General features: G+C 29.8%; 1 protein-coding gene across 6 annotated transcripts in view; it reads left to right on the plus strand.

Moving 5' to 3' along the window:
- Window positions 1-22,324, plus strand: part of LOC145287834 (Na(+)/H(+) exchanger beta-like) — a 1,099,100-nt gene that overhangs the window by 608,889 nt on the left and 467,887 nt on the right. For 4 of the 6 annotated variants that reach the window (XM_080135700.1, XM_080135702.1, XM_080135701.1 and 1 more), the window contains one exon: window positions 1,372-1,417. The exons of the other annotated variants lie outside the window; for them this stretch is intronic. In XM_080135700.1, the coding sequence (XP_079991826.1) occupies window positions 1,372-1,417 (46 nt within the window). The remainder of the gene's footprint in view (window positions 1-1,371; window positions 1,418-22,324) is intronic. 6 annotated transcript variants of the gene reach the window in all.

Here is a 22,324-nt window from a genome sequence, read left to right on the forward strand (position 1 = left end):
CTCTGATTCTCTCTGATCTTGAGCACGTGGTACAATAGGGAAATAGGTGGCTTGTTACTTTTAATGCATCTAAAACCAAGCTTCTATTTTTACATATGCTTTTTTGATGCTCATCTAGGATCAATTGAAATGAACGGCTCTCGTCTTGGGGAGGCTTCATGTTTTGACAAGCTTCTGGGCTTGACCTTTACTCCCGATCTAAAATGGAACACGTATATCAAATCCATTGCCAAGGTCGCTGCAAAAATAGTGGGATCCTTCTACCGCTTCAGTAGATATCTCACTCCTGATGCAATTCTCTACCTATATAACAGCGAGGTACTGTTGCAACATCTGGGCAGGAGCTGCTAGAAGCAGTTTATCCTGCCTTGACAGCGTTCAAAATAGACTTCGTAGCATAGTGGAGGATGCCCTTTTCTCTTCCCTGCAACCTCTTTCCCACAGAAGAGACGTCTCAGCCTGTCTCTGCTTTATCGTTATTTTCATGGCCAGTGCTCCTCCTCTATGGTCCCCCCGCGCTAAACTTTCACGAAAAACACTCGTCTAGCAAAAACCACTATCAATAATTTTCCACACTCTTTATCTGTGCCTAAACCTAAATGTAGATTCCATGAAGAAAGCGTCTTGCTTAAAACTGCATGCCTGTAGAACTCTCTTCTGATTGCCTGCTTTCCATCTGATTAAAATCTGATTGTCTTCAAGTCCAACGTAAACAAGTTCTTGTTTAACCGTCCCCCTAAGTAATCTAATTTACAAAATTCTCACTATTTATGTTTACTACGCTATAATCACATTGACTAATGTATACCCATTAACTCTTATCTTTGAGTGACCTCCGGGCCTTGATAAGCGGTGATTCCTGTGTAAAAAAAATTCCGAAGAGGTCTAACACGCATTCATCCCGATAGGTGAAAGAGTACTGTGCGTTACTTCTCAATAGCAATTAAATGTAAAATACCTCATTTTTCATTCACACGTCCTGTTCGTGATCTCTAGAGACATTGCTAATAAGATTGTAAAATTTCTCATGCGTGGAACCTAGTGTTAAAAAAAGGAAGTACCAAAATATGCTAGTCATTCTTACACGTCTCTCTAGAACAATTGAATAATTCTAGAAACTCTAATGATATTCGATGATTAGGTATTAAAAAAACACGACACTGATTATACAGTCAAAGTATACGTTAGTATTAAAGTGCCCTGCCGTATTTAACTGTATTCAACCAAATGCAATGTTTTTACGCTGACATTTCATGGCCTTCCAATGCATCCATCAATAATAAATAAATAAATTTAATTATTCAAGATATATTATTGTCCCCTTTTTATGTATGCTCATGAATTAATCTCTCTATTTTCTTTTTATTTTAGGTTTTCATTATTCAAATTTTTTATCGTCGATTGTTCCAGAATCATGGTAAGCGGAACTTCTACAAAAACAAACTCACACACACACACACACACACACACACACACACACACACACACACACACACACACACACACACACACACACACACAATTAAAAAAATAAGTTTGATACCGAACGAAAACTAAAAAAACATTCAAAAAAGAGAAAAACTATTTTAAAGTGTCTCCGTTATTGTTAAATATCACACTTTCTTTATAACATTTTAAAAATCCCTCAGCAATTAATAATAATGGCATTGCGCCCAGTAGCATTCAAGTGTTTATATATATATATATATATATATATATATATATATATATATATATATATATATATATATATATATATATATATATGCATTTACCATGTGATGTCTGTGGGAAAAAACACAGCAAACTTCTCAATTATGAAGTAAAATTCAATAAAAGAGCATAATATCTATTCGTCGGTTTAAAATTTTATATAAGGGTACCAGTTTATGGGCGAAAAATATCGAATTCTATTAATCCTCTGTTTATATCTGTTCTCATCGGACCAGATATAACGGATTTCAAACCGACAGTACCAATGTTTTTCTTATCTTCTGTAAAATTTATATATATTTATATATATATATATATATATATATATATATATATATATATATTAGCTGTACCCTGCCACGCGTTGCAGTGGCTCAATTTGGTGTAATGTAAAAATTTAATAAAAAGAGAAAAATGCATGTTTCTTATATTCTTAGTACAGCAATCCACTCCAAAAAAGTGAAAAAGAAGGCGAAAATGAAAAAAAATGGTTCTCTCGCAAAATTTGATCTGGATCCTCGTTAAGTTTGGGGAAGTAAGTTGAAAACTAAAAACTATACAAAACAGTGTCTGAAACCCCACAAATATATGTTAGTATGACATAGGCTGGCATAATCGGTGGGTTTCTGACAGTATTTTGTATAGTTTTTTTTAGTTTTAACTCATTTTCTCTAACTAAAAGTAATCAACAGTGTCCGCCACCATTTGTAGCTTTCAAATACACCGATAAACACTGTTTTTCAAGCCGACTAAACGTTACATTAAATGAAAAGGGTTCATATTACTAAACACAGATACAAAAAAGTTGTCAAAAAATAAATATATAACAAATAAATGTTATCAAAGGCAAGAAAAGTAAATGTTCTACCTAACTGGATAAGATTTTAGTGTTTTTATGTAATGTATCATCGGTTCAAACACAACCATTGTTTATCGGTATATCTGAAAAATACAAATGGCGCCAGGCTGTATCGAACACGTTAAGTTTGGGGAAATTTTGGGAAAATGAGTTTAAACTAAAAAAACTATACAAAATACTGTTAGGAACTCACTCAATATGACGTCATCATGACGTAGGCTGGCATATAATCGTTTTTTTTTTTAACTTTTGCTCGATACAGGTGGCGACTTTAAAAAGTCCCTTTTAGTGATTACCTGGTTTGAGGATATTTGTACAACTAAACGGCAAATCTACTCCAAAAAATCCGGTATTATTTTACTTTAAAGCCCGTTTCACGTTCGTATATAACGAAATATTTTATTGTAGATTTTGGTGTGCTAAAAACGAATCTGCAAACCGTTTCCGTAACAAAAAGAAAGTTTTCATGATATTCATGAAAGTACTTTTTCGAAAAGTGGGTGAACACTTTTCAATGTAAATTTAACTTAGAATGAGCACCCACTTTCTGGCCACCTGAGAGAGGGGCATTTTTCTGTGTGTTTCTTGGCTAAAAAGTTTTTTGTTTGATTTCTTTTGTTTGGTAATAACCCCTAAACTCTAGGACTATTTTCCATTTCACAGCCGTAGCCTTCGTTTACGCTATGCGTGAGCATAAACGAAAGCTGTTTAGCCAATAAACATGGGACCCCCCCCTCTCTCAGGTGGCTAGAAAGTTGGTGCTCATTTTAAGTTAAATTTACATAGAAAAGTGATCGCCCACTTTTCGAAAAAGTAATTTCTTCATATCATAAAAACTATTTTTTTGCAACGGAAACAGTTTGCAGATTCGTTTTTAGCACACTGAAGTCTACAAAAAATATTTTGTTATATACGAACGTGAGACGCACGGCCCTTAATGGAAAATTATATAAAAAATCCGGGGGAAAATAGTTTTCAATAAAAACAGCAAATGAATTCGATAGAAAAAAAATGGATGCTATGTTTTGTTTTATTTTTCTGTGTGTTTCTTGGCTAAAAAGTTTTTTGTTTGATTTCTTTTGCATGGTAATAACCCCTGAACTATGGGACTATTTTCCATTTCACAGACGTAGCCTTTGTTTATGCTACGCGTGAGCATTAACGAAAACTGTTAAATATGCACTCGCGTACCAAACTGCCTTGTCAAAAAACCTTTAAGCCAATAAACACGAAAATAAATGCCCCTTCCCCGGGTGGCCAGAAAGTGGGTGCTCATTTTTAAGTTAAATTTACATGTAAGGATCACCCACTTTTCGAAAAAAAATTTCTTCATATCATGAAAACTATTTTGGTACTCATTGGGCGTTGATTTCCATGGCGACCCGCAGAATTATTTAATGGTCGTTCCATTTTTTATTTATTTACTTACGTGGCGGAGTTATACAACCATCACCCTCATGCGAATTTCTATACTGATAGGTTTTTGGAAATCTTTTAACTGGATTATTATTGATTGAACACTAACCAGATTATGAAAAAAAATTGAAAAGAAAATCATTTCAACATTTGAAAGGGGTACTCACTTTTTAGTTACCACGTTCTGGTAAATCGGTCACCCAATTTTTTTTTTTTTGGAGGGGGGGGGGCTAAATACGGAAGTGTCTTCGGGAGATATAAAATGGTCGCATGTTGACGAAGCAATGAATCGGGAGGCGTATGGGATGGAAAATTATTGGTAATTTTTTAGATTAGGTCCACCTCCTCAATTTTCTTTTAAATGACCACTTGTAATAGTTTTCGACTATGCTGAATACGAAAATCGCATTGAAATTTTGTAGAAATAAGTAGTTATCAAGATATAAAAAGTTGTATTATGCATTGTAATCTTTGGCGGCCATCTTTTTTACGCGCGTGCATTTATTTACGGCGCGTTCGCGCGTAAAAAGATGGCCGCCAAAGAATACAATGCATAATATAATTTTTTATGTCTTGATAACTACTGATTTCCGCAATATTTCAATGCGATTTCCGTATTCAGCATCCTCGAAAACTTGTAAGTGTCGTCATTTAAAGAAAAATTGTGGAGGTGGACCTAATCTAAAAAAATACCAAATTATTAAACATGTCGGTAAATACGATTTTAAAAAATAGCGCGGATCACTCTCTGCATTAGCACCAACATTTCTCCAGCATGTTAGTGAAATTTATAATACTTAAAAAAAAATTTAAAAAAAACAAAAGTTTTGAAAAAAAAAAAAAAACCCTCACCTTTCATAAAAACAAATTATTTAAGAAAAAAGTCAGTTTGTGGGTGTTTTTTAACAAAAAAAACACCCACAACCTGACTTTTAACTAAATAAGTAAAAAAAAAATTTTTTAACTCGAAACTTTATTTTCATAAAAACAATAAAAAAGTCATGTTCAATCTATTTTTTTTTCTTTGAGAAACAAATATATTTCTGACTTACAAATGCGGTAGAGACTCATATTATTTTTACTTTCTCTGGTTTTGATATGCCGCGTTTTTATTGGTTACAAAATGGGTGACTGATTTATCAGAACGTTGTAACTAAAAAGTGAGCACCACTTTCAAATGTCGAAATAATGATTTCTTTTTTACTTTTTTTTTTTAATAATCTGTTTAATTAGTGTCCAATCAATAATAATCCAGTGAAAAAAATTTCCAAAAGCGTATAAGTATAGAAATTACGCATGGAGTACAACTACGGCACTTTCGCACTTACTTTTACAAAGATTATTTACGTTAACTCTTTTCATAAATATTTTTTTAAAAAAAAGTAACTAAACCATTTATTGATAATTTGTCACGTGTACAAACATTTATTTATTTATTTACGTCGGCTTAACTCTTTTCATGAATAAGAAAAGTTTTACTCTTTAAGAATAATAAAAGGAAAAAATGCAGAGAGTGATCCGCGCTATTTTTTAAATCGTATTTCCAAATTAAAGTTTTACGATATGTTTTTTTTATTCAATTGTAAGGTTAAAGTACAGAATAGGTACAAAACACCCTCCCCCATGTAAAGAATGGCTTTTTAAATAATAACGTTATTATTTAAGCACGGATCACGCTCTGCATGAGTATCATAAAAATTAATACAAATAATACTTATCTCTATAAGTGAAAGGCTCATTTCTACCGGAAATGAAATCGGGACAATCTCGCAGTTACGAAAAATATTTTCATTTATAATTTAATATTTTTATAATTCGCAATATTAAATTATTTTAATAACATGCAAACATTCTTTAAAAACTGTAAAAAAAATTTTTCTCTTTAAAAACTTTAAAAATAGATTTTCTGAAAATTTCAATTAAATTGGTAACGTAGAAATATGGTTTTATTCACTTTTAACAAACCAAAAATTACATTTATATATATATATATATATATATATAATATATATATATATATATATATATATATATATATATATATATATATATATATAATATGAACAAAGATGGCTGCTGAAATAGAAGTTGTTGAGTCTTCTATAAACCGTTTTCTTCTTGCAGTATTATATTGGCATGCATTTTTCTATCTAAGCAAAGAATTTCTAAATTTTCTGAAGAGTAAAGAGATGGCATTATTATAATAATGACCGTTTGTTTCGGCATATCCAAACATCTCTAAAAAATGTATTGACATTTTAATATGTTGAAGGAGCTGTTTTGCATTAAACATAAATTTTTGCATCTTTGAATGTAACTGTACTATAATTCTTACATATATATATATATATATATATATATATATATATATATATATAATATAAAGCTGAATGTGCGTGTGTGTGTCTGGTCACGAATAGGAATATGGTTGACTATTTTAAAAAACTGAACAAACATATAATGCTAGAAGATGGATCGAAACACAGGAATTGGTATGTTGGATCTTGAAGAACGATGGTTCATTAAAATTGGGGGGTCTGCGTTCGACCCTGGTCCACAAAGTATGAAAATAAAATAAATTTAAAAATTAAAAAAAAAAAACGTTTACAAGTGTTTTTGATAAAGATGTACATAATAATACTTTGATAAGTATGTTATAACTTAAATAGGGATGGTATAATAAAATTGTAGGGTCTGCGTTCGCGCCTGGCCTCCATAGAATGGAAATAGGCACAAACTTTAATAAAGACTTTTCATATCTATCTGCGTAAGTATACTTTGATAATTATGTTTCAGTTTGAAGAAATATGGTATAATAAAATTATGGGGTGTTCGTTCGCGCCTGACCCCCTTAGAATGAAAATATGCCACAAAGTTCAACAAGGTTTTTTTAATATAGATCCACAGAATAGTGTGATAAGTGTTTCATTGTGAACAAGTAGAGTATAATAAATTATGGGGTTTATCTATTTTATTTTTACTTTCATCATATTTTGCTTTGGTTTTGATACCCCCAGATTCGAAGCTATCTCTTTACAACCCTTCCTTTTTTCATAACCTATCATACTTTCATAAATCAGAATCCATTTTCTGTAGGCTGTTTCTGAACCCAGTCAACTACGGGTACTTTTGCTAGTATATATATATGTATGTGTGTGTATGTGTTTGTGTGTGTGTTAGGGCAGCATTTTTTGTTTTATGCATAATTCGTTAAATTGAATAGATGTTTTTAGTCTATTAATTTTACATTAGATATTTTCCATTTTTACTATAGTAATCTTTACTTCAGGTGGAAACTTTGATTTGTCCAAGTACTTTCAAATCCTTCTGGATTCATCTTCAAAGATTAATTAAACTGGTTACTATTTATATTTATGGATGCTTAATTTTTATTGGTTGATAAATTTTATATATTATAAATACTTCAAACGGCTATTCGTAAAGTTAGTTCTTTTTTTTAGCTTTTATTAGTATAGCTTTGAGTATTTCAAGTTTACGTTTCTTGTTATATTGTATAAGAATATTAGTGTTATCAACTAAAAGCTAAACAAGGGCAATGCTGGTTTGTCAGGTGTTTAAAGATGGCAATTTGTTCAAAGCACTGTAATGTCGTGGTAGTCATACCTATTTGTATGTTTCTGTCGGAGGCACAGTTTCCCAATTGGCATTTGAATTCATATACTAGGTTAGTCTTACCAAGTGACTCTGTCGAAGGGGAAAAATTATCGCTTATGTTAAGATTGGAGGTTTTTAATTTTACTTTGTTATTAGTATCAACACAGTGTACATTTTTATTACTTTAGAGCTTTTTAATCTTTTATGTTGTTAGTGCTAAATCCATAATTTCTTCTTCATTATTAAAATATCATCGACATATCGTAATTAGATTAGAGGTTTTTACGCTGTTAAATATTTTATATTCTAGAATATACATATAAAAAATGCTGAAAGTTGAACCTAAAAAAGAGCCCATGGCAATGCCATATTTTTGTAAAAAAAAATATTGCCATAGTGATAAAAAAATGGGGCTTCAGATGTACAGGCAAACAAAAGCTTCCATAAGATATTAGGGTTAATTTTATTGATTGGGGTTATTATATATATTATTTATGATAATGTCTATAGTTTCGAGGACCTTAACATCAGTGAAAAGATTCTCAACATCTAAGAAAAGAATAATATCGTTTCCAGGTTCCATGCTCCTTAGGGTTCCCACCCGAAGTAAAGACTACAATACGAAAAATGGAAAGGATTCAATGTAAAATTAATAAACTAAAAACGTCTATTCTATTTCACGAATTATATATATGTGTGTGTATGTGTGTGCAAATTTTGAGTTAAATGACGTATAATTACCACAAAATGTATTGCTTGACAAAGGAATACAGATGATTATAAAAGACCTTTCCCTTGAATTTTCAATAAATTGCTTATCTCATCGGAGGAAATGTTGTTTTGTTACGCGCATCCATCACATAATATAAATAAACAACGGAAGAAACTTATCGGTTAGAAGTTCACAAAATACTGCTTTTCTGTTAATTCATGCCAAAATTTTGCCTGTTTTTCAGTTATGTTGTTCAGTTATGTTTCTCAGTTATGTTACTCTAAATTCTTTTCAAAGGTTTCTACGTGTGTGTGTGTATATATATATATATATATATATATATATATATATATATATATATATATACACGTAGAAACAAACTAACAGAACAATACAAAATAAACAAATAAATAAATTAAATAAACATGAATATACATAAACTATCACACATATATGTATGTATATATATATGTATATATATGCATATATGTGTGTACATATATATATATATATATATATATATTTATATATAAACTAACATTAAAAAAAACACACTAACCTAGATTTAAAACAGATCAAGAAACTAAATATCCAGGCTAAATAGAACACACACAAAGGAACAGGTCAACACGAGGTCAAATAGGTATTTGTTCGATAAATGCATGCTCATTGTTTGATAGGAAGGGCGCGGTGGATACTAGAAAGCTGATTGGCTAACTAAAATCTCAATAGAAGATGCGCATATAAAAACGGCAAACAACCACAGAATTCGCGCATAAGCCTGAAGAACCCTAGAGTGGATGAAACGCGGAATATTCAGTGTAGCTTAATCGCCATATGCATTTTATAACTTACTAACTAGCTCTACCTACGTATTGAGCACTTTTGAAGTAAATACTTAAAGTTTACGCATAAATCTATACTTTCGTATATTAATTTTATGTGAGTAAATTAAGTAGTTATATATATATATATATATATATATATATATATATATATATATATATATGACCTTGTCGGGGTGGCGAAAAATCACTACCAAACTCCTCTCTGAACATTTAGTCTACAAAGTTGAAATTTTATATATAGGGTATTTAAACCGTTAGCACACATTTGATTTGGCTTTTAGTTGGCAGAAATTGCTGCTAAAAGGGCCAACAATAACAAAACAGTTGACCTTGGCAGTGTAAGTCGAATAAAACAGTACGCCTGTTGTTCTTTTGCGCATGCTCAAAATTAACCATTTATAACTCAAAGCTGCTATAATTTTTACCTTTCGTATTTATTTAACTTATCTCAGACGGTAAGATGCTAGAGAGATGAATATTAAGTTGACTTGAAAGTTGAAGAAATGATGTATTTTCAGTTAAGTTTTCGTTATAATACCTTCACTTTATGTATCATTTTAAAGAGTGTTTTTTCGATCTATATAATCGTTTAACGTACATTCGTTTTGAAACAATTATATCTTCTTTTCTGAAAGTTGAATACAAAATGGAAAAATAACAAATTTGAACAATTGTCTTATTTCAATTCAAACTAGGCTGGAAAGCTGCTGAAACAGCTCGCAGTTTTAACAAAATTTTTGGCCCAGAACGCACAACACAATAGTGGTTTAAGAAATTTCGTGGCCGTGACGAGAGTCTTGAAGACGATGAGCAGCCATTGACAATAGTCAATTAAGAGCCTTATTCGAAACCAATCCACGCACAACTTGCTTCTGAATTAGATGTAACGTATACGACGATTTCTAACTATTTGATAGATATTAAAAAGACCAAAAAAATGTGATAAATGCGTGCCCACGAATTTTATGACAACCAAAAGAAACGCCGTTATAAAGTGTCATCTTCCCTTCTTTTATGCAACAAGAACGACCCGTTTCTCGACCGGATTGTGACTTACGATAAAAATTGGGTACTTTATAACAACCCGCGGTTCTTAGCTCAATGGTTATACACTGACGAAGCTGTATAACACGTCCTGAAGCCATCAGTTACACCAAAGGAATGTCATGCTGTTTAATGGTTTGTAACCGGTCCCATCCATTACAGTTTTTTGAATGCTGGCGAAACTATTACGGCAGAGAAGTTATGTTAACAAATTGATGAAATACACCAGAAATTTGAGAATACCCAGCATTGGTCAGCAGAAAATGGCCAATTTAGCAGAAGTTGTTAAACTGACCAGAAGTTGAATTGGGTTACGAAACTCGGCCTCATTCGCCATATTTTCCAGACCTCTCATCTATCGACTACTACTTTTTCAAGCATCTCGTCAACTTTCTGAGTGAGAAATGCTCAAAACCTAAGCGATATAAAAACGGTGTTTACGTTAATTTGCATAAACCCCCTTGTTTTGCGTAGGAAAAAGTGTATTGATTCTGCTAATTTCAATCAATATAAAAATGGGCTGAGATATGAATTTAAAAGTTAAAAACCAATAGAATTTTCTTTGCCAACCTAAGATAGGAGCGCTAAATGTTCTTGGTTCAATTTTGAGGACGGTACTCAATTCATATTTTTTCATAACTTTTGAGAACATTAGAATATACTCAATAATAATCGATAGAGAATCAGCTCTATAATCATAACGACAGTAAAAGAATTAAATTCTAAAATTATGCGTATTTTATGACTGGGCAACGCCGGTGGCATTCTAGTATATATATATATATATATATATATATATATATATATATATATATATATATATATATATATATATATATTTAATATACACTATTCTAGTATATATATATATATATATGTATATATATATAGAATTTTTAATATACAATATTCTATTATATATATATATATATAATTTTTAATATATAACATTCTAGTATATATATATATAATTTTAATATAAAATATTCTAGTATATATATAATAATTTTAATATAAAATATTCTAGTATATGTATATAATAATTTTTAATATAAAATATTTTGTATATGTATATAATAATTTTTAATAAACATTATTCTAGTATATATATAAACATTTTAATGTATAATACTCTAGTATATATATATAATAATTTTTAATATACAATATTCTAGTATATATATAGTTTTAATATACAATATTCTAGTATATATATAATAATTTTTCATATACAATATTCTAGTATATATATATAATAATTTATAATACATATTATTCTAATATATATATAGAGAGAATAATTTTTAATATATAATATTCTAGTATATATAATAACTTTAATAAACAATATTCTAGTACACATAATAATTTTAATATGCAATATTCTAGTATACATATAATGATTTTCAATATATAATATTTTAGTATATATATATATAATTTTTAATATACAATATTCTAGTATAGATATATATTTTTAATATATAATACTCTAGTATATGTATAACAATTTCAATATATAATATTCTAGTATATATAATAATTTTTAATATATATTATTCTAGTATATATATAATAATATTTAAGAGATAATATTCTAGTATATATATAATATTTAAGAGATAATATTCTTGTATATATATAATCATTTTTAATATCTAATATTCTAGTATATATAATAAGTTTTCATATACAATAGTCTAGTATATATAAAATCATTTTTGATATATAATATTCTAGTATATATATATAATGTTTAAAATACAATATTCTAGTATATACATAATAATTTTTTTAATATACATACGTTATGATTAATCCACTTTTCAAAGGATAAGATCGCCTGAAATAAAATGCCCAACAGAAACATTTCAATGTAGGTTTAGTGTGTTTAGACTTTATGTCGTTACAATCGCAGAAAATACTTTGGGAATGTGAACTTTTTCCTGGCGTTACCGCCTTATTTGATGGTGGCAATTTAATATACAGGGTGGGACAACAATAGCAGGTGTTTTAAAAAACATCATGAAATATAATTTTTTTTTGAAAATGAGATAATTTTTCGCCAAATTATTTAAAACGCTATGGCATTTAATAAATTTCAGTGTGGAATATGAGATCTTTCCTGTGATATGTATGTGTATACATGTATGGATGTGCTTATCGAAGTTTCCATCCATACTCAACAGGAGATGCATCTCTTCCTTTAATTCTTCATTGTTGCGAAGTTTTTACTGATAAACACATTCCTAACATATCTCCAATGTTACATAGCTTTTTCTGATACAAACATTCCTAGCAGACCTTCAGTATTATGAAGCTTTTTCTGATAAACACATTCCTAACATATCTTCAATGTTATAAAGCTTTTTCTGATAAACACATTCCTAGCATATCTTCCATGTTATGAAGCCTTTTCTTATAAACACATTCCTTGCATATTTTCAATGTTATGAAGTTTTTTCTGATAAACACATTCCTAGCACATTTTCAATGTTATGGGCTTTTTCTGATAAACACATTCCTAGCATATTTTCAATGTTACAAAGCTTTTTCTGATAAAGACATTCCTAGCAAATCTTAAATGTTATGAAGCTTTTTCTGATAAACACATTCATAGCATGTCTTGTAGGTTACAATGCTTCTTCTAATGAACACATTCCTAGCATATTTACAATTTTATGAAGCTTTTTCTCATAACACATTCCTACCATATATTCAATGTTAAAAACTTTTTCTGATAAATACGTTCCTAGCATATCTTCATGTTTATGAAGTTTTTTTTTGATAATCACAATCCTTACATATCTTCAATATTATGAAGCTTTTTCTGATAAACACATTTATAGAATATTTTCAATGTTATGATCCTTTTCTGAAAAACACATTCTTAACATACCTTCAATGTTATGAAGCTCTTTAATAAATATATTTCTAAGATATCTACAATTTTATGAAACTTTTTCTTATAAAACATTCCTAACATATATTAAATGTTACAAGTCTTTTTTCTGATTCCTTACATATCTTCAATGTTATGAAGCTTTTTCTGATAAGAAATTTATAGAATATTTTCAATGATAAAAAGCTGTTTCTGATACACACATTCCTAGCATATATTCAATGTTACATAGCGTTTTCTTATAAACACATTCCTACACATATATTCAATGGTATGAAGGTTTTTCTGATAAACACATTCCTAGCATATCTCCAATGTTACATAACTTTTTATGATAAACATATTCCTAGAATATCTTCAATGTAAAAAATGTTTTCTGATAAACACATACCTAGCATATCTTCAGTGTTACAAAGCTTTTACTGATAAACACATTCCTTACATATCTTCAATGGTATGATGCTTTTTCTTATAAACACATTCCTAGCATATCTTCAATGTTACAAAGCTTTTTCTGACAAACACATGCCTTGAATATCTTTAATTTTATAAAGCCTTTTCTGATAAACACATTCCTTGCATACGTTCAATGTTATGAAGCTTTTTCTTAGAAACACATTCCACACCAATCTTCAATGTTATGAAGCTTTTTCTTACAAACACGTTCCTTGCATATCTTCAATGTAAAAAACTTTTTCTGATACACACATTCCTAGCATATCTTCAATGTTATCAAGCGTTTTCTCATAAAAACTTTCCTAATATATCTCCAATGTTATGAAGCTTCTTCTCATGAACCCATTCCAAGCGTATCTCCAATGTTTTGAAGCTTCTTCTGATAAATATATTTCTAGTATATCTTCAGTGCTACAAAGCTTTTTCTGATAAACAAGTTCTCTAGCATATCTTCAATGTTATGAAGCTTTTTCTGATAAACACATCACTAGCATATCTCCAATGTTATGAAGCTTTTTCTGATAAACACATTCTTAGCATAGCTTCAATGTTATAAAGCTTTTTTTAAAACACATTCCTAGCATATGTTCAATGTGATGAAGCTATTTCTGATAAACACATTCCTAGCATATCTTACATTTTATGAAGCTTTTTCTGATAAACACATTCCTAACATATCTACAATTTTATGAAGCTTTTTCTTATAACACATTCCTACAATATATTAAATGTTACAAACTTTTTCTGATAAATACATTCCTAGCATATCTTCAATGTTATGAAGCTTTTTTTGATAAACACATTCCTTACATATCTTAAATGTTATGAAGCTTTTTCTAATAAACACATTTATAGAATATCTTCCATGTTATGATCCTTTTCTGAAAAACACATTCCTAACAGACCTTCAATGTTATGAATTTTTTTTTATAAACATATTCCTACGATATCTACAATTTTATAAAGCTTTTTCTTATAACACATTCCTAACATATATTCAATGTTACAATTTTTTTTCTGATAAACACATTCTAGCATATATTCAATGTTATAAAGCCTTTTTTGATAAACACATTCCTTACATATCTTAAATGTTATGAAGCTTTTTCTAATAAACACATTTATAGAATATCTTCAATGATAAAAAGGTTTTTCTGATACACTCATTCCTAGCATACCTTCAGTGTTGTGAAGCTTTTTCTTATAAACACATTCCTAACATATATTCAATGTTATGAAGCTGTTTTCTTATAAACACATTCCCTACAAATCTTAAAGGTTATGAAACTTTTTCCTATAAACATGTTCCTAGCATATCTTCAATGTTACTAAGCTTTTTCTGATACACATATTCCTGGCATATTTTCAATATTATGAAGCGCTTTCTCATAAAAACTTATCTAATATATCTTAAATGTTATGAAGCTTGTTTTCATGAAAACATTCATAGCGTATCTCAAATGTTTTGAATCTTCTTCTGAAAAACACATTCCTAGCATAGCTTCAATGTTATGCAGATTTTTCTGATAAATACATTCCTAACATATTTTCAATGTTATTAAGCATTTTTTTATAAATATATTCCTAACATATCTACAAGTTTATGAAGCTTTTTCTCATAACACATTCCTACCATATATTCAATGTTACAAACTTTTTCTGATAAATACATTTATAGAATATCTTCAATGTTATGATCCTTTTCTGAAAAACACATTCCTAACATACCTCCAATGTTATGAAGCTTTTATTTATAAACATATTCCTACGATATCTACAATTTTATGAAGCTTTTTCTTATAACACATTCCTAACATATATTCAATGTTACAAATCTTTTTTCTGATAAACACATTCTAGCATATATTCGATGTTATAAAGCTTTTTTTGATAAACACATTCCTTATATATCTTCAATGTTATGAAGCTTTTTCTGATAAAACTATTTATAGAATATCTTCAATATTAAAAAGATTTTTCTGATACGCACATTCCTAGCATACCTTCAGTGTTATGAAGCTTTTTCTTATAAACACATTCCTAACATATATTCAAGGTTTGAAGCTTTTTCTTATAAACACATTTCTAGCATATCTTCAATGTTACAAAGCTTTTTCTGACAAACACATGCTTAGAATATCTTTAATGTTATAAAGCCTTTTCTGATAAACACATTCCTAGCGTACGTCCAATGTTATGAAGCTTTTTCTTATTAAAACATTCCCTACAAATCTTCAATGTTATGAAAGTTTTTCCTATAAACATGTTCCTAGCATATCTTCAATGTTACTGGCATATTTTCAATGTTATGAAGCGCTTTCTCATAAAAACTTGCCTAATACATCTCAAATGTTATGAAGCTTGTTCTCATGAACACATTCCTAGCGTATCTCAAATGTTTCGAATCTTCTTCTGAAAAACACATTCCTTGCGTAGCTTCAATGTTATGCAGATTTTTCTGATAAATAAATTCCTAACATATCTTCAATGTTATGAAGCGTCTTTTATAAATATACTAGCGGGGGGTACCCGGCGATTCCCGGGTGTCTTGAGGTAAATCAAAACTCCACGAGGAGGGGGGGGGTTAAATAATAATAAAAAAATGTTTTGGTAGGTGAGTATGAGAATCGAACCCGTACCCTTGAGTTGGAAATTAATGTGTGAAAAAAAACCGTGCGATGTTACCATTGGGCCACGGCGACATACAGCGCATACGTGTTGAATTTATTTATCTAACTATAACTATAAAAACAGGCGTGCGTAATAAAAGTTAACTTTGCTGCTTCCATTTGACTTAATTAAGAAGGTCAAATAGAAGTCAAGCAGCGTCTGAGTTTGTTTATCGAAATTTGACTGTCTGATATACAAGATTAATCAAAGCTGATTGCTTCTGGACGTTTTTCCCGGCACAATGCCGAGAATACGTCATTTGAGATTAGTTACACTTTATTTATACTAAAAAGCCCGATCAACACGCGAGAAGCCAAAATAGCAATAATTTTGTAAAAATCGACGTAAATAAATCTATACGCTACGCGCTTTTCTAATTCCTAGATATTATTATATATATTATATATAACAGTTGTAAGCGATAGTAACGGACCCGGGAGCGTGTGCGAGAAAAGCCTTTTGAAGACATACACGAAATGGTCACACACATTTTGCCTTTTATATATATAGATTCCTTATATATCTACAATTTTATGAAGCTTTTTCTCATAACACATTCCTACCATATATTCAATGTTAAAAACTTTTTCTGATAAATACATTCCTAGCATATCATCAATGTTATGAAGCTTTTTTTGATAAACACATTCCTTACATATATTCAATATTATGAAGCTTTTTCTGATAAACACATTTATAGAATATCTTCAATGTTATGATCCTTTTCTGAATAACACATTCCTAACATACCTTAAATGTTATGAAGCAAAAAAAGTATAAACATATTCCTAAGATATCTACAATTTTATGAACCTTTTTGTATAACACATAAATAACATATATTCAATGTTACAAATCTTTTTCTGATTCCTTACATATATTCAATGTTATGAAGCTTTTTTTGATAATAAATTTATAGAATATCTTCAATGTTAAAAAGCTGTTTCTGATACACACATTCCTAGCATATCTTCAATGTTATATAGCGTTTTCTTATAAACACATTCCTACACATATATTCAATGTTATGAAGCTTTTTCTGATAAATACATTCCTAGCATATCTCCAATGTTACATAAGTTTTTATGATATACATATTCCTAGAATATCTTCAATGTTAAAAAACGTTTTCTGATAAAAACATACCTAGCATATGTTCAGTGTAACAAAGCTTTTTCTGATAAACACATTCCTAGCATACCTTCAGTGTTATGAAGCTTTTTTTATAAACACATTCCTAACATATCTCCAATGTTGTAAAGCTTTTTCTTATAAACATATTCCTAATATATCTCAAATGTTATGAGGCTTTTTCTGATAAAGACATCCCTAGCATATATTCAATGTTACGAAGCTTTTTTTTGATAAACACATTCGTTACATATCTTCAATGTTATGAAGCTTTTTCTGAAAAACACATTTATAGAATATCTTCAATGTTACAAAGCTTTTTCCGATACACACATTCCTAGCATATCTTCAATGTTTATAGCTTTTTCGTATAAACACATTCCTAACATATATTCAATGTTACGAAGCTTTTTTTGATAAACACATTCCTTACATATCTTCAATGTTATGAAGCTTTTTCTGAAAAACACATTTATAGAATATCTTCAATGTTACAAAGCTTTTTCTGATACACACATTCCTAGCATATCTTCAATGTTACATAACGTTTTATGATAGACACATTCCTAGAATAAAACTTTTTTTGATAAACACATTCCTAGCATATCTTCAATGTTACAAAGCTTTTTCTTGTACACACATTCCTAGCATCTCTTCAATGTTACGAAGCTGTTTCTGATAAAAATATTTCTAGCACATCTTCAATGTTATATAGCTTTCTCTTATAAACACATTCCTAGCATATATTCAATGTTATGAAGCTTTTTCTGATAAGCACATTCCTAACAACATCTTCAATGTTATGAAGCTTTTTCTGATAAACACATTTCTAGCATATCTTAAATGTTACAAAGCTTTTTCTTATACACACATTCCTAGCATATCTTCAATGTTATGAAGCTGTTTCTGATAAGCACATTCCTAGAATATCTTCAATGTTAAAAAGCTTTTTCTGATAAACCCATTCCTAACATATCTTCAATGTTATGAAGCTTTTTCTCATACACACATTCCTAACATATCCTGAATGTTATAAAGCTTTTTCTTATAAACACTTTCCTAACATATTTTCAATGTTAGAAAGCTTTTTCTTATTAATGCATTCCTTGTATATCTTCAGTGCTTTTTCTGATAAACCCATTCCTAATATGTCTTCAATGTTATGAAGCTTTTTCTGACAAATATATTCCTAATATATCTTCTACGTTAAGAAGCATTTTTTGATAAACACATTCCTAGCATATCTTCAATATTACTAAGCCTTTTCTTATAAACACATTCTTAGCATATCTTCAATGTTACAAAGATTTTTCTGATAAAAGCATGACTAGAATATATCCAATGTTATGGAGCCTTTTCTGATACACACATTCAGAGCATATCTTCAATGCCACAAAGCTTGTTTTCTGATTTTTTGATAAACACATTCCTTGCATGCCTTCAATGTTACTAAGGTTTTTCTGATAAACACATTCATAGCATATCTTCTAAGTTAAAAAGCTTTTTCTGGTAAATACATTCCTAGAATATCTTCCATGTTACAAAGTTTTTTCTGATAAACACATTTCTAGACTATGTCCACGTTTACAATGCTTTTTTTGATAAACTCATTCCTAGCATATCTTCAATGTTATTAATTTTTTTTCTGATATACAACTTCCTAACATATCTTCAATGTTATGAAGCTTTTTTTATAAGCACATTCCTTGCATATCTTCAATGTTACAAAGTTTTTTCTTATAAATCCATTTCTAGAATATCTCCCATGTTACAAATCTTTTTTTGATAAACACATTCTTAGCATATCTTAAATGTTATGAAGCTGTTTCTGATAAAAATATTACTAGCATATCTCCTATGTTATTGAGCTTTTTCTGATAAACACATTCAGAGCATATATTCAATCTTACAAGCTTTTTCTGATAAATACATTCCTAGCATATCTTCAATGTTATGAATCTGTTTTTGATAAACACATTCCTAGCATATTTTCAATGTTTCGAAACTTTTTCATATAAACACATTCCTAGCATATCTTTAATGTTATGAAGCTTTTTCTGATAAAGACATTCCTTGCACATCTTCAATGTTACAAATCTTTTTCACATTCCTAGCATATCTTGAATGTTACAAAGCTTTTTCTGATGAATTCATTTCTTGAATATCATCAATGTTACAAAGCTTTTTTTGATAAACACATTCCTAGCATATCTTCAATGTTACTAAGTATTTTCTGATAAACACATTCGCAACATATCCTCAATGTTATGAAGCTGTTTTCGATAAACACATTCCTAGCACATCTTCAATGTTACAAATCTTTTTTCTGATAAACACATTCGCAACATATCCTCAATGTTATGAAGCTGTTTTTGATAAACACATTCCTAGCATATCTTCAATGTTACAAATCTTTTTTCTGATAAACACATTCCTAGCATATCTTCAATGTTACAAATCTTTTTTCTGATAAACACATTCCTAGCATATCTCCAGTGTTACAGAGCTTTTTTCTGATAAACACATTCCTAGCATATTTTCAATGTTTAGGGCTTTTTCTGATAAACACATTTCTAGCATATCTTCTATGAAATAAAGTATTTTGTGATAAACACATTCCTAGAATATCTTCAATGTTACAGAGCTTTTCTTATGCATACATTCCTAGAGTATCTTCAATGTTAAAAAGTTTTTTCTGATAAACACATTCCTAGCATATCTTCAATGTTACAAAGCTTTTTCTGATAAATACATTCCTAGCATATCTTCAATGTTATGAATCTGTTTTTGATAAACACATTCCTAGCATATCTTCAATGTTACAAATATTTTTCTGATAAACACATTCCTAGCATATCTTCAATGTTACAAATCTTTTTTTCTGATAAACACATTCCTAGCATATCTCCAGTGTTACAGAGCTTTTTTTCTGATAAACACATTCCTAGCATATTTTCAATGTTTAGAGCTTTTTTCTGATAAACACATTTCTAGCATATCTTCTATGAAATAAATTATTTTCTGATAAACACATTCCTAGAATATCTTCAATATTACAGAGCTTTTCTTATGCATACATTCCTAGCATATCTTCAATGTTACAAAGCTTTTTCTGATAAACACATTCCTAGAATATCTTCAGTGTTACAAAGCTTTTTATGATAAACTTATTCCTTGCATATCTTCAATGCTTTTTCTGATACACAAATTCCTCGCATATCTTCAATGTTACAAAGCTTTTTCTGATAACCACATTCCTAGCATATCTTCCATGTTATGAAACTTTTTGGATAAAAACACAGTCTTAGCATATTTTCACGAGAAAAAAATAAAATCGCATTTAGACAAGTTTGGGGACCAGGAAGTTCATGGCTTTTCAGCAACTCTTGAAATAGTTCTTGAAAATATATAGAATTCTCTAAAAAAATGTTCGTAGAACCTCCATTGAATTCCTGGCGGTATGTTCTGTCGCTTCATCTTGCTGAAACAACACACGTTTGATTGGAATTCGATTTGGTCTTAATTCTGGTCGAAAGAAATTATTGATCATTTGGATGTAATGCTCTGAAACAGAAATTAGTTTAGTTTCCCCTATAGAACACCATACTGTTACTTTTGGGCTATGCAGTGGCTTTTCATGCAGTTCTATAGGATTTTTTCCAGCGACATTTCTTTTGATTAACTGTTCCAGCCAGATGAAAATGGGCTTCATCACTGATTAAAAAATGTGGTTTCATTTGTTTTGAAAATCTTTTCGACGTGCAAAGAAAAACGATTCTCATAGTCCACTTACTAATTCCCACACTACTCATTTGGAATTGGCAATGTAGTATATATTCTGTCCTCATAAGGTCGTATTCCCGGATATTACTTCAATTTAGAAGCGAAGTACTGTCTGTTTGCATGATATTATCCTCCAGAAATTAAGACTATTCTCGCAGGCGTTGTCTTCTGTGGGGTGCATCCTCCTTAACATTACAGTTGTATTTTTGGAGGAGGGAAGTGTAGTATATATTTTCATGAAACCATCATCTCGTCCATGAACTGAATATTTGGAGGACAGTGTAATATATTTTCTCTTCGCTTGCTTCGCGGATATTATCCACTTCCTTTGGGGAGGAGACTATTATATAGTCTGTCTTGCTTTGGGGACAATGTAGTGTATGTTTGGTCCACATGGAGAACATCCACACATCGACGTGGACATTACCTCATCATATGGGAGTAGTAGTATCCTCGCGGGCGTTACCTCTTCTGTGATGGAGCAATGTAACGCAATGTATTATGTTCTGTTCTACTTAGGCCATCCTCCAGGAAATTATATCTTCTTTCTTAGAAAGTATATGATTTCATTAGACCCATTTCCAGAACTTTACTCCCCACCCCAATTTTAGAGCTAATATAGTATATGTTCTCTTCTGACCCCTTACCTATTTCTTTGGAGGTACAGTGTAGTATCTGTACTCACCTAATTAGGTTATTTTTATTAATATTGCGCTTTTCCTTGGAGGAACGTAATATATATTCTGCTATGATTTTATCTCTTCCTTTTCGGAGGAGACGTCACTGTATTGATGTTTTGTTCTCTAATGATTCTTTAAATCTGATTTGATAAGCAAACATAATGGTCAATATTGTAAAACATCATTTTATAAAATAGGAAGAAATGACTGATTTCAGAAAAACCAAATGTTAATTAAGTTAAAGCCTTTTGATCTTATTATTTCTTTTCATATTGTCAGAAACCGTTGATGTACTGTATTCAAATTCTTTGAACATTTTCTATGATTTTGATAGGAGTTCGTGCTTCCAAACAGTTATCATCAGTAAATGATCATGTTCTGTTTTCCACATATTCTCATTGCCATTAAGAAATTTCTGAAGACATCTTATATTCGACTACATGCCGGATCATTTTGTGGTTGTCGTTTATTTGGAAAGCATGAGCGGTTTCTTTC

This window comes from Euprymna scolopes, chromosome 11 (assembly GCF_053919585.1).
Source record: "Euprymna scolopes isolate OS-2025 chromosome 11, ASM5391958v1, whole genome shotgun sequence".
NCBI classification, from domain to species: Eukaryota; Metazoa; Mollusca; class Cephalopoda; order Sepiida; family Sepiolidae; genus Euprymna; species Euprymna scolopes.